This window comes from Rana temporaria, chromosome 2 (assembly GCF_905171775.1).
Source record: "Rana temporaria chromosome 2, aRanTem1.1, whole genome shotgun sequence".
Taxonomy (NCBI): Eukaryota; Metazoa; Chordata; class Amphibia; order Anura; family Ranidae; genus Rana; species Rana temporaria.
The window spans coordinates 241,759,867-241,774,048 of NC_053490.1; the positions used below are offsets into that span (position 1 = coordinate 241,759,867).

Genomic DNA, 14,182 nt, shown 5'->3' on the forward strand with positions numbered 1-14,182 from the left:
GTAAGACAGGAAGGCGTTTAACAACTGACCTCATTAGCACAAACACTTCAACTTTTTGCACAGCATCCCTCCACACATGCATTTGCCTGGCTTTTCGATATAGGCTGTATTTGCCATGTCCACATGTGGCCCGCAGGTTGGACTTGGCCTTTAAGTATGACAGGCACCTAACATTTTTTAGAAGGTCAGCAATGGCCATCTATATATACACACACGTCTCTCACTATAGGTCTTCTTTAATGAAAATACATTTAATCAAGAGTGTTCTGTCACATCAAATTAATCACAGTAATGTTTTACACAGCAATGCAAGGGGCATAGGCATTTTAAGAGACAAATGTAAAAGCAGACTACTTCATTAAGGTTTTCTTTTATTTAAAAGATCTTCCACAAAATACCATGTCCATTTATGTACTTTCGGTCATGAAGCAGAATGTGTAGAGTGTCTGGAATTGTCATTTAAAAATGGCAAAATGTATAGACCAGTTGTGAAGTTATCTGTTTGTTCTGTCTTAAGCTTTCCCACACAGCAGACTGAAATAAACCTAGATTAAATCAGAGGGGATGGTTCTGGCCTTTATAATACCAAACAAAGCATGTCTTATTTTATATACTAGTGTTAGACAAAATGGTTCTTATTAGCACTGAGCACGTATGGAAGAAAAGAAACAAGAGTAAAGAGAACAGGCTTGCTGAGACGCTGGAGGTAAAAATGTTAATTGCCTTTATTTTAATACTGGTTTCAACTCTTACTGCCAGTGACCTGCAAGTCACCGTTTCAGCTGCCAGTGGCAGTGAAGAGAGTCTATATAATTTAAAATATGCCAACCTTAAGCTCTGCCACAACTTCTAAATTTATATTAAACTAACTTTTAGGGCCAGGAGGAGGGTAAAAATACGCTGCCAAATCACTTCAAAACAAAAAAGAAAAAAATTTGTTAAGAAACTGCTTTTAGACCTTGCTCACATAGGCACTAGAAGCAGAAGACTACACAACCTCAGTGTGTCACCTGGCCTTTAAACACTCCACAGCATTGGAAGGATGAAAGCCATTGGGCAGCACGACACTGTAAAGCAATGGATTATTTGAGCGTTTACATACCTGAGCTGACCCTAAAGTCAGGATACTTGGCAGGCACTACAATCACATGCTGTATGCCCCATTTTAAAGCAGACATAAACCCATTAAAACAAAACCTGCCCTATGCCTGTAGCTGCTCTTTACAAAAACAGCCAGCGAGACCCTTTAAATACAAACTTAAGTGTCTTCCTCTGTGTAGCACTGCATCCTCAACAAGGAGTGGGATCCCATTCCTGGTCACAGGTAAACAGAATCAGGAAGCAGCAGAAGCCTGCTACACAGAGGGTGTTCCTGGCTGTTGTGGGCACAGGGCAACAAGAGGAGCAGTACATTTGGCATGTTTTACCAAGTTTTTGTCCACCTTAACGCTCAAGCATCAAAAGGTAGAGTGCATAATGCTATGGAGGTTGTCCAAAACAGGAGCTAGCGCAAACACATGAGTAGATCTGACACAATGCAGACACCAAAAATGCATCAAAAGGATGTGTAGACCTGGAAATGTTCTGCATTTGTCAGTGTAAAAGTGACAAATTGCACACACAAAAAAAAAGAAAATATACTTAAGGCTATATCAATTTAGCATTTGAAGAACGATAAAAAAAAAAAAACACTTTATTTCTGTATGTTAGAAAGTCCAAGTAGCAGCAACATAAAATATTTCCTATGAAAATTTTAAGTGCGAGTTTGCGTTCATAACTCTTACCCTATCCAAAAATCTCCTTTTCTTATTTTATACATATTTTGCACAATACAGCACAGTGTCTATTTAATGGGGAGACACATTTTAGAGTAAATTAGACACGTGATAGGTTAAGCCATATATAGGTAAATTCTATTTATCAAGTTAAATAAAAAGATATTTAGACAAATCTTCTCCACATGGAAAAGTGTATAGTACACTGTGTACAGAGTAATAGGGAAGTGTTCATGGTAAAGGCTTAAAACCCAAAAAATGTAGCCATGTCAAGTTTAAAAGATACCAGGTGGTGGGCTCTTTAATCCATGGCACATAAACATGCCAGGTTCTACCTTTTCACAGAGTCTTGGCAATACAGAACAAAACATGCAGGTTAGAAGTGAAGCAAAGCACTAGGTAATTCAGGGGCAGCAAATTCAAGTGTTGGCATAACACATGTGCCCCCAAATTAGACAGAAAAGGAAAATATACTGAATAAACTGCAATTCATCTCAAGTCCAAAATGAATTTCATTTTTCAGAGGAATCCTTCCCTGCAGGACAGCATCCTGCAGATAGTAAAGAGGAATAGGAGGTGGAAACAGCACAATGCAGGTACTAGATACAGAAAAGCAGAGAATGTACTAAAAACCACTTGTTAAACAGCTGACATGCATTCACAAGCTCAGTGTTCAGTTTCAGACACAAGGGAAATGAGGAGTGAATGTCAGGAGGCAGGAATGGTAACTGCGGGGTTGATGATCCAGAGTGACCAGCTTACGCTCTCTCCTCTGTCCCTCTGTCCCAACCTTCAAGCTCATTCTTTTTCCTTTTCTCCAAAATCTCTGGGTTTAGCGCCACCAAAGATTGCAGAGTTTGGATTGGCTACTTGATTGAGGGGAGTTGCAACCGTCCTTGGTTTAAGTTGAAGTCGTGGCCTCTGTGCTCTCTCTTCTGTGAGAACAAGAAAACAGATCATAGCAGTTTACACAGCTCAATTGAACAACCTTCAGGTAACTTTAAAAAGGGTATTCTCATCTATAGGGTAAAATATATTTGCCTACCTTTTGGCAGAACTAGACCATAGACTTAAGCCTCGTACACACGATCGGATTATCCAATGGGAATTATGTGATGAGAGGCTGTTGGCGAAAAATCCGACCGTTTGTATGCTCCATCGGACAATTGTCGGATTTTCCACGGACAAATGTGGGATAGCACAATTTAAAATTATCTGCCAACAATTGTGTGTGGTCGGATTTTCTGATCATGTGTAGACAAGTCCATCGGAAAAAACTCCAAAAGTACAAACACGCATGCTCAGAACCAATGCTCACCATAACACAACATTAGCAGAAGTTGCCCAAAGGGTGTGGCTAAAGAGCTGAAAGAGCTTTGGGTTTGTTGGCTGACAATTATTTGCCGTTTGTATACAAGACAAGTTCACAGCCAACTCCCTTCGGACAAAAGTCCTACGCTTTGTCCAATGAAAATCCGATCGTGTGTACAAGGCTTAAATCTCAGTGTCACATACTTGAGGATGGGTTCACACTATTGCGAATTCTCTGCATTCAATTTGGAATAGCAGGAGATTTTGACTGGCTCTCTATGGAGCCGGTTCACATTTCTCCACTGCGGCTCTGCACAGGTGCCTTGTGCATCTTTTGGTCTATTTCAGGTCCAAATGCAGCCAAAAGTTCAGGCTGATATTGGACCCGAAATGGTGAACAGGGATGCACCAGACCCCTGCTGTGAGCCGCATGCGAAGATAGTGTAAACCCAGCCTAAAAGTTACAGATTACTCAGCATACATCCATTCTAAAATAGATGCATGCCCTTTGGTAGCAATCTGTAAACCAGAGTTGAAATAATAGCTGAACTGTTGTCAGGTACAGTCAAGTATATTATTTCTGATAAAGTATTCCCCTATTTAATCCCCACTTAATCCTTAAAGTGGATTAATTTGAGCTGGGCACATATATATCTGCAGAATTTTGTGATCTCTCCTCAATGAGTCCCATAGCTCTCTCCTGAACTGTTCCTTCCTCTGTTATCAACCTGATAACTCCTGACAAAATCTCAGACTTTTATAGACAAAAGCAGCCTGAATCTGGTCAGGGGAGGTTGCTAAAATAGATTGGCAGAAAGCAGGTCCTATTACAAAACACCTTCAAGAGTCTCTGCCTATGACGAGAGGTGGTGTGTGCCCTTCCTCCAATCAGCAATTTTAGCCATCTTGGCTGTATGCCCAGACATCAAACAGTTAACCCAGAAGAGAAAATCTAGCATGATCTGAACTTTATAAACAGTATATAAAAATGAAGACAGCAGATATACACGTAAAACGTATGTAGGGAGATTTGGTTCATTCCTGTGTATCATCTGAGGTTGTTCACTTCACTGGGTGTATGAAGGGTTTACATCCACTTTAACTAGCAAAATGTCCAGTAGGTTCTCAAATATAAAAGAGGAACATGTCAAACAGTGCATATGGAAAGTATTTACAACGCTTCACTTTTTCCACATTGTTACGTTACAGCAATATTCCAATATAGATCAAATTCACAATTTTCTCAAAATTCTACAAACAATATACCCCATAGTGACAATGTGAAAGAAGTTTGAAATCTTTGCAAATGTATTAAAAATAAAATAAAAAATCCTACGTACATAAGTATTTAGAGCCTTTACTCAATACTTTGGTGAAGCACCTTTGGCACCAAAAACAGCCTCAAGTCTGAGTATGCTACAAGCTTGGCACACCTATTTTTGGACAGTTCCTCCCATTCTTCGCTGCAGGACCTCTCAAGCTCCATCAGGTTGGATGGGGAGCTGTACACTATTTTCAGATCTCTCCAGAGATGTTCAATCGGGTTCAAGTCTGGGCCACTCAAAAACATTCACAGAGTTGTCCAGTAGCAACTCCTTTGTTATCTTAGCTGTGTGCTTAGGGTCGTTGTCCTGTTGGAAGATGAACCTTTGCCCCAGTCTGAGGACCAGAGCACTTTCATCAAGGATGTCTTTGTACATTGCTGCATTAATCTTTCAGATTCTCGATTCCGACTAGTCTCCCAGTTCCCAAAACATCCCCACAGCATGATGCTGCCACCACCATGCTTCACTGTAGGGATGATATTGAGTCCTTCAGGTGCCCTTTGGCAAACTCCAGGCAGGCCGTCATGTGCCTTTTACTGTGTAGTGGCTTCCATCTATCGGGCCACTCTACCATACAGGCCTGATTGGTGGAGTGCTGCAGAGATGGCTGTTTCTCTGTTTCACCTCTCTCCACAGAGAAATGCTGGAGCTCTGTCAGAGTGGCCATCAAGTTCTTGGTCAGCTTCCCCAACTAAGGGTGCCCCCCCCCCCGATTTCCTAGAACGGCCACCTGGCCAAACTGAGCAGAGTCCTGGTGGTTCAAAGCTTCTCCCATTTACATGCGATGGAGGCCACTGTGCTCATTGGGACCTTTAATGCTGCAAATTTTTCTGTACCCTTCCCCAGATCTGTGCCTCTATACCAGTAGTTCTCAACCTGGGGGTCGAATGACAATTTGCCAGGGGTCACCAAATCCTGGGCTGTTCCTGAAGCCGCCCACTCAGCCTCTTCAAGCTTCCCATTCAGTTTACATCATGGCTGGGGGACAGAGACTAGAGGTCAGCTGACTGGTGAGGAATGTGGAGTGGGGGGGGCTGGAGGAGACCCTATCTCCTGATTTCGGCATAGGCGCCTTTGCTGTGAGACAGCACAAAGACGGAGACACAGTGAAGCCGGAGGTACAGTGAGTAACACCACTTGTGATTATAGTTGCCGTTTTAAAGTCCCCACTACAGTTCTCGGATGAGCAGATGACCTTAATCAGAGTACCTAAGTTGGCTGATCAGAACTCCTCCCAGCACTGCCACTGATCCCAACTCACCGCCAGTACTGCCCCCCCCCCCCCCCCCCACCAAGGAGTAAGAGAAGGAATACAAATTGAGAGTACATGAAAGGGAGAGGAAAAGAGGGGGAGGAACAAAAAAAAAAAAAAGAGAGAGAATACGAGAAAGCACAAGAAAGACGGCTAGAGAGGGATGGGGAAAAAAAACAAGAAATTGGGATAGAGAGAGATAAAGGGGAAAGAAAGGAGAACCAAGAGAAAGTGGCACATCCTAAAATGTACCATAAGGTGTTTTAATACTGTACGAGTGGAAGGGACTCAGGGAGCGCTAAATGTCCGTGGGTTAAGGCTGGGTTCACACTATACTACATGACAGCAGTACTACTTTCATCCTACTTTGCTCTGCGACATCTGTCCTACATTGGTCCTACATCCATCCTACTTTCATGAACAGGATACTACTTTGATCCGACTTTGTGATAGTCTGACTTGTTCTTTGACCAATCAAAACAATCCCAGAGTGAGATAAAATTCCTTTTACTGCTGCTGTAATCACATGTCAGATGTCAAAAGTCGGATGGTTAGGACAAGGCTCCTACTTTGGTCCGACTTCAATGATATTCAATGGGCTGAAGTAGGATCAATGTAGGACCAAAGTAGTACAGGGAGCATTTTCAAAGTCGGACCAGTTAAGACGGCTCTCATAGGGAAACATTGATTTTCACACGTCATGCGACATGAGCGCCCAATGTAGGAGCGTTTGTCGGACAAGTGTGAACCCAGCCTTAGGGTGCAAATTACTTGTCTTGCATTGGGAGCTGACAACTCACGCTACGAAAATAATTTTACTGTTAGGGGTCCCCACAACTTGGGAAATTTTATCAAGGGGTCATGGCACTGGAAAGGTTGAGAACCACTGCTCTATACAATCCTGTCTCTGAGATCTACAGACAATTCCTTGGACTTCATGGCTTGGTTTGTGCCTTTCCAAATCGTGTCCAATCAACTGAATTTACCACAGATGGACTCCAATCAAGCTGTAGAAACATTTCAAGGATGATCAATGGAAACAGGATGCACCCAAGCTCAATTTTGAGTGTCAAGGCAAAGGCTGTGAATACTTATGCACATGTGATGGTTTTGAAATCTTTGCAAATTAAAAAAAAAATTAAAAAAATAAAAAAAAACTTTTAGGTCGTCATTATGGGAAATGGTTTGTAGAATTTTCAGGAAAATTATTTGATCAATTTTGGAATAAGGCTGTAACATAGCAAAGTGTGTAAAAAAGTGAAGAACTGAATACTTTCCAGATGCACTGTATACTAGTGACATTATAGGGATTTTAGATAAAAGGGAGTCCATTAGCACTCATTGGGGTTGGTTTACTAAAACTGGAGTGTGCAAAATCAGATGCAGCTGTGCATGGTAGCCAGCTTCTAACTTGACCTTTTTCCAATTAAGCTTAAAAAAAAAAAAAAAAAAAAAAAAAAAAGCCGATCTATGTAGAGCTGCACCAGATTTTGCACTCTCCAGTTTCCCAACATAATTTCAGGTTGAGATTCTCCAGTAAATGGTTCACCAAGACAAGATATACATTGGATATAGAAAATAAAACACACACTTTAAAAATCACATTTTAACAGCCTGAAAGACAGTTTTTGTTTTATACAGCTGGATTTACTATTTATACTCAGTGCAACTTATAATATCCACCTTAAAGATAAACACCATCATGTCAGGATAAAAATAAATTCAAAAACTGAATCAGATTTGGAAAAGATCACTCCCTTGTATCAATATTTTGTTGAACCACCTATTGCTTTAAAATTACAGTCTGTTTGAATATGCCTCTACTAAATTTGCATATATAGACTGCGATATTTGCCCACTTCTATGCAGAACTGCTCAAGTTCAGCTATATTTGATGGTAGCCGTTTGTGGACTGCAGTCTTAAAGTAATTTCACAGATTTCCAATGGGTTTTAAGTCTGGGCTCTGACTAAGCCATGCAAGGACATTCACCTCTTTCTCCTTCAGCCACTGTGTGGTCATTTTTGCTGTGTGCTTTGGGTCATTGTCAGGTTGAAAGGTAAACCTTCTTCCCTATTGATAACTTTCTGGCAGATTTTCCTCAAGAATTTGACAGTATTTTGCCCCATACATTTTTCCTTCTATCCCGACAAGTGCTCCAGGCCCTGCTGTAGAGAAACACTCCCATAACAGGATATTACCACCTCCATGCTTTACTGTAGGAATGGTGTTATTTGGATGGCAAGCTGAATTTTTTTTCAAACTTGTCACTCTATTTTTGTTTATAGCACAAAAAATAAAAACCACAGAGGTGATCAAATACCACCAAAAGAAAGCTCTATTTGTATAAAAAAAAAAAAACCGCCAATTTTGTTTGGGAGCCAAGTCGCACGACTGCGCAATTGTCAGTTAAATCAATGCAGTGCCGAATCGCAAAGTGGGGCCAGGTCCTTTACCTGCATAATGGTCCGGGTCTTAAGTGGTTAAGGAGTGGCTTTTTTCTTGCAACCCTCATATTTGTGGAGAATTTATGATATTGGTGTCACGTGCACACAATGACCACTCTTTCTCAAATTCCTACAACTCCTTTAGAGTTGCTGTAGGCCTCTTGGTAGCCTTTCTGAACAGTTTCCTCCTGGCTCTTTTATTCAGTTTGGAGCAACGTCCTGATCCAGGGAGGATCTGTGTTGTACCAAATTGCTTTCACTTGTTAATAGACTTTCACTGTGACTTTTGGACAGTGCCCTGCCACCCATAGTTAGTGGTTTGCTTCAGCTGCACTACCAGGGGATTGAAATGTTTTAGAAAAGCTCTTTTCATGCTGAGCTAATCAAAATTACCACAGCTAAAAATCAAATGGCTTTGTTAGCCATTGAGACGTGATTAGCTACACCTGATTGAGTTTAAGCCTAGGTTCACATTGGAGAGGGTTAGAAATCTAGATTTCTAACCCGGCCATGCAGTCCAACTTCAGCACTGATTTGATAGACATTTATGCGGGTTCCTGCACAGATGTCTATACAAGATGGCCCCCAGAAGTTGCCAATAGTACAGGAACTACTTTTGGCAATCTGTGCAGTGCCTCACCGATTTGAAGAGTGCCATTGCCGGCAATAGCCACTGATTTGGCATGCGAGTTTTGACATGTCAAATCGTACCAATGTGAACCTAGGCTTAAAGTCATTTTAGGAGGGGGTGATCCTTTTCCAAACACTGACTCAGTTTTTCAATTTTATTTTTTTCCCCGACATGTTGGTGTTACACCTCTCACTTGGATTTTGTAAGTAAATACAGCTGGATAAAACAAAATTAATATTTTAAGGGGGCAATTCTTTTCTATACCCAATGTAGCCCCTTTTAATTGCCCAATGTGAACAGCAGCCATGAACCTCCGTTACAAGCTACTGTAGCGTGGCATCAATCTGGATTTAGGACCAGTGCAGTGTTAAAATTTCTTTTAGAATTACAGATACATTTGGAGGTGGAAGTTTTTCGCAAAATGTTCAAAAACAGAATTTAATCATTCTTGCTCATTTATCACAGAGCGGATATTGCAATCTACTGGACAACAGAGTGTTAAATCCACGCAATGGTGTCAGAGTATTCTCTGCACAATGCTGGAGATAAGTTTTTCACTCATGCATATGCATATGTTCTGTACAATTCATAAACCGCAGGATGCTGTGAAGAGTCAGCAAATAATTTGCGATAGGTAAAGAGACTGATTACAGGTCCTGTAACTGGGCTCTTTTGACAGATTTGGTTTTCTATTCATCAATTTAAATGGTGCTTTGCAGCTGCTATGCTCACACAAAAAAACAAAAGCAGTAAGACCATATTGTTGCTTTATAAATGGGCCCCTTATTAGCAACACAGTTAAAAAGGGATATCTTTCCAACCTTCTGAAGGTTCTCTGAAGTCCATGGAACCACCACGTGGTGGTGGTGGTGCATCTCTGTAACGGCCAGCAGCTGCAGGTGGAGGCCCTCGTCTGTCACCAGGCCCTCCAGGCCCACCAGGCCCACCGCGACCGCCTCTACCTCGGCCTCCTAAAAAGTCATCATCCTTAAAGCCTAAACCAAAAATAAGAACACACAAAAGAAAAATCAATTCTAGCTTGTTGAAGCTTCAAAACTCAATGTGGACACCAGCTTGTAGAATACATACTAAGCTACTGCTGTCAGAGAAAAATAAAACTTCAGTAAGATTAGCTTTTCAAAACATACATACAAGACTTTTCTATTCGCATTTCCAGAATAAAGGCATGTTGTATTACTTTCTACAATCAGTAATGACAGTAAGTACTTAAAAAAAAAAAACACCAAGCTGAAAACTAGCAAGCTTTCATCAAAGAATGGTTCAAATTGCATTAAACATAACCTCAAGGTAGTAGGGACGATAAAACAAAAAACAGGTAGATGCCACCACCAGTTTAACGTTGAAGTCCAGGAGGAAAAAATAAATAAAATTTAATGCAGTTTCAGAGTTAAACATTTTTTTTTAAAGTAGGGCTGAAACAACTCATTGACAAATCGATTATGGGACATGTAGTCCTGAGAAAGAGGAGGAACTGAGCGATTCTAAAGGCATAATATTTTTTTACCTTGCTATAGGAGCACTCTATACTATACTTTGCAGCTTTTTATAGGGGCACTCTGAAGGCAGAAGCATAAAAGCACTGGCGGGGACCCCAGAAGAGGATCAGGGCTGCTCTGTGCAAACCCAATGCACAGAGCAGGCAAATATAGCATGCTTGTTGCAAGTTGTTTACAACGACCAAGAGCTCTGTGCAGGGAAGATGACCCAGAGAAGCTGGAGGCAATATAAGGCATTAAAAATAAAATTGAAAGTAAAAAAAAGGTTTACCAGTATTGTGCATTATATTTATGCAAAAAGACTTAGCCTTTAGGACTACTTTAATATTAAAGATTTATATTCTCCCCCTCCACCCATCATGTCTGACTCCCAGTTAAAATACCTTGTATATTCTACTTCTGGTATATTACTATATACGATATTATAACTTACTGTTTCACAGCATAAATGAAACCCTTATTGTAGTGATTACCTGGCGTTTTGGCACTATAAAAGGGCCAATTTTAGGTTGTTTTTTTTTTAACCTTATGACAGGTGATAAAGCATGCTGCTGCTACTAAAGGTCTTATGCTGACCATACACGCATCGTTTTTTGGACAAGAATATTCGTACCAAATTTATCTGTACATTCGACAAACTGAAGAATGTTGTTCGAAAATGTCACTTGCTCATAAAATTCAATTTTAAAATGAATGTCATTTCTGAACAAAAAAAATAAAATACTGTATGGTGTCTGAAAATGTGTTCAAGTTTATTTTATTCTGCTCCTTTGAATGTTCTCATCAGTGCGGTCAAAAAACAAAATGTCAATTTGACCGTACCAACGATTAGAAAATCTTAAATGTTCTTAAAACTTTCTAAGAGGAAATATTGTCTGAACAGCGTTTTAGGCATCCCCCCCCCCCCCCCCAAAAATAAATAAACTCTCCCTTTCATATTTTTCTATCCAATATTTAGATATGCTTAGATATTTTGTTATCGGACAATATAGCTGGTTATTTTATTTATGTTTACCATTCATACTGTATTCAAGAATACATGGTCTTTTTATTTAAGCTTTACATCTTAACCAAACTATATACACATTGTCTCATCCCTCTGCCCTTTTTTGACTTGTGCTCATAGATCCCAAAAAAAAATAATAAAAAAAAAAAAATCAAGGTTGAGCTGCACAAGTGTTTATATATACACACCGCATCTATCACCCTATTGTGTTCTTTGCTGTTCCTATTGCCAGAGGCTATTCAAAAGGTAAAAAAAAAAAAAAAAAAAACAGCTTTAACTATAACGTGTGTGTTTACTGTTGTGCTTGCAATAAACGTTAGTGCCAGAGGGGCCGAGATTGTTTTTGGAGTTGAGGTGTGGAAAAAGAAACCTAAAATTACCAAAAGGCCCTCTCGAGTGTCGTGCTACACGTGGGTTAACCACTTCCATACCAGGCCTATTCTGGCACTCCTCTCCTACAAAATTATCTTTTCGCTAGAAAATTACTCAGAACCCGCAAACATTATGTTTTTTTTTTTTAAGCAGAGACCGTAGGGAATAAAATGTCAGTCGTTGCAATTTGTTACGTCACACAGTATTTGCACAGCAATTTTTCAAACACTTTTTGTTAGCTTAGTAAAGTTAGCCCAATTTTTTTGTATAATGTTATGAGGTGTAATCCTAAGCTGGCTTAGGAGAAGTCGAGCCTGAGCTAGTTTGGCTGGGCGTCTCTTATGGGTCACAGGACTGCAATTCGTTTTGCACTCCTGTGACCCGTTTTCAGACTCAAGTCCGCTCTCTGTCGACGTCACAGGAATCAGTCCAGGCACCACATCATCGTGTCAAAGTCTGAATCTGCCAGGTGCTTGGACCGATACCCATCTCAGCGAGCCACTGAGACAGCTACTCCCCGCCTCTCCACAGCTCATTGTTCCAGTGGGTGCGTAGAAAGGGGGGGGGGGGGGCGGCAGAGCGGAGAGCTGCTGATTGACAGTCATCATCGCTCTGATCAGGGAGCTGAGAGAACCGAGCCACTGGCGGTGTTCGATAGCTCGGTATCTTAGTGCAGAGGCGGCGGGGGACAGATGCTGCATCCACATAGGTTTGTACGAACCTGTAAATAAAAAAACAAACAGCTGACACGGCTCCCCTAATCATCACAGACTGTGGAATATGTTGCATTTCATTTGGAAATCAAGATCCAAGAGTCTGGAGGAAGAGGCACAGAACCCAAGTTGCATGAGGACCAGTGTAATGTTTCCATGGTCAGGGATGATTTGAGGAGCCATGTCATCTGCTGGTATTGGTCCACTGTTATCAAGACCAACGTTAGCGCAAACTTCTTGCTTTCTTCTGCTAACCAGCTTTATGGACATCAGATTTCATTTTCCAGCAGGACTTGGCAACTGCCCACACTGCCAAAGTACCAATACCTGGTTTAATTGATCATGGTATCACTGTGAACGATTAGACAGCAAACTCGCCTGACCTGAACCCCATAGAGAATCTGTGGGGTATTGTCAAGAGGAAGATGAGAGACAACAGACCCAACAATGCAGACGAGCTGAAGGCCGCTATCAAAAGCAACCTGGGCTTCCATCACACCTCAGCAGTGCCACAGGGTGATTGCCTCCATGCCACAACGCATTGATGCAATAATACATGCAAAATGATCCCTGACCAATTATTTTCATTAAGCCAACATTGCTGTATTAAAAATCTATTTTTTTGATCTTATGCAATATTCTAATTTTCTGAGATACTGGATTTTGGGTTTTCACTAGCTGTAAGCTGCAAGTCATAATTGTCAAAACTAAAAACAAAAAATGGCTTGAAATATATCGCTCTGTGTGTAATGAATCTATAGGATTTAATGGAATTACTGAAATAAATTAACTTTGAGGATATTCTAAATTTTAAGAGATGCACTTGTACATTTACAGTGTATAACTGCTACAGACATGGAATGCTGTAGCAACAAACAAAATATTCAATATATAGGCCACTATTACCTGTAGATTACAGAATACACAAAAGCAGATAAAGTAAAATGCCACCCAAAACGTTCTGCTCCGTTACACGTGAAGAGGGGCAAGGTTTCAAACCCAATCACGTTATCTGCTTTAAAGTGGTGTTCCCCCCCAAAAATAATTTAAAACCAGCAGCTTCACATACTGCAGCTGCTGGCTTTTAATAAATGGACACTTACCTGTCCTAGAGTCCAGCGATGTCGGCACCCGCAGCTAATGTTTCCATCAGCTGTCAGGTGCTGCCGCAGCCATTGCGGGTAAGTGTACCCTTTCGGCTTCACGGCAGGAACCCTACCGCGCATTCGCGAGGCCGGCTCCTGTCTCCTACTGGCCCGACGTCATGTGCCGTGGCCCAGCCTCCCAGAAGTGGGACAGGATACCTGTCCCTCCTCCCCACTGAAAGGTGCCAATTGTGTCATCGGGGGGGATCCGATGGGCGGAAGTTCCACTTTTGGGTGGAACGCCGCTTTAAGTAGCCCTCCTGATTGCATCAAACCGCTGCTTGCGTCAAGTCTTTGCGTGTTCCTCAACCTTACACATTCTCTATATTAAAACAAAGCATTTACTTCAACAGAGAGCCAGGGAGATGCAGCTGACAGACGAGGTCTATTGCGGGTTCCACACTTGGATCACAGAACTAAAACCCAGTAAAAACCTTGTCCACCACCAGAAAAAGCAAAAAAGGTAGGCAGAGTTCTACTTTTGTTCCAACGCCAGAAAAACTACCATTTCCACCGTGAGATGAAGACTTAAAGCTCAGAAAACAGGAGTGTAAAAATAGTTTGAAGGTAAAGATAAGGGTCATGAAATACAAAATATAAAACCACAAGAAAAACAGTAGACGCCAGAAGATACAGGAAAATAAAAAAGTGTGATGTTAGATATGAAAGTCCGTGCCCAAACAGAATTT

General features: G+C 41.1%; 1 protein-coding gene across 2 annotated transcripts in view; it reads right to left on the reverse strand.

Moving 5' to 3' along the window:
• Nucleotides 1-232: 232 nt before the first annotated feature.
• EIF4H (eukaryotic translation initiation factor 4H) overlaps nucleotides 233-14,182 on the reverse strand; it is a 31,673-nt gene continuing 17,723 nt past the window's right edge. For both annotated transcript variants that reach the window (XM_040336706.1, XM_040336705.1), the window contains 2 exons: nucleotides 9,562-9,735; nucleotides 233-2,710 (listed from right to left, as the gene is read on the reverse strand). In XM_040336706.1, coding sequence (XP_040192640.1) covers nucleotides 2,574-2,710; nucleotides 9,562-9,735 — 311 coding nt within the window. In that variant the 3' untranslated portion in view covers nucleotides 233-2,573. The remainder of the gene's footprint in view (nucleotides 2,711-9,561; nucleotides 9,736-14,182) is intronic.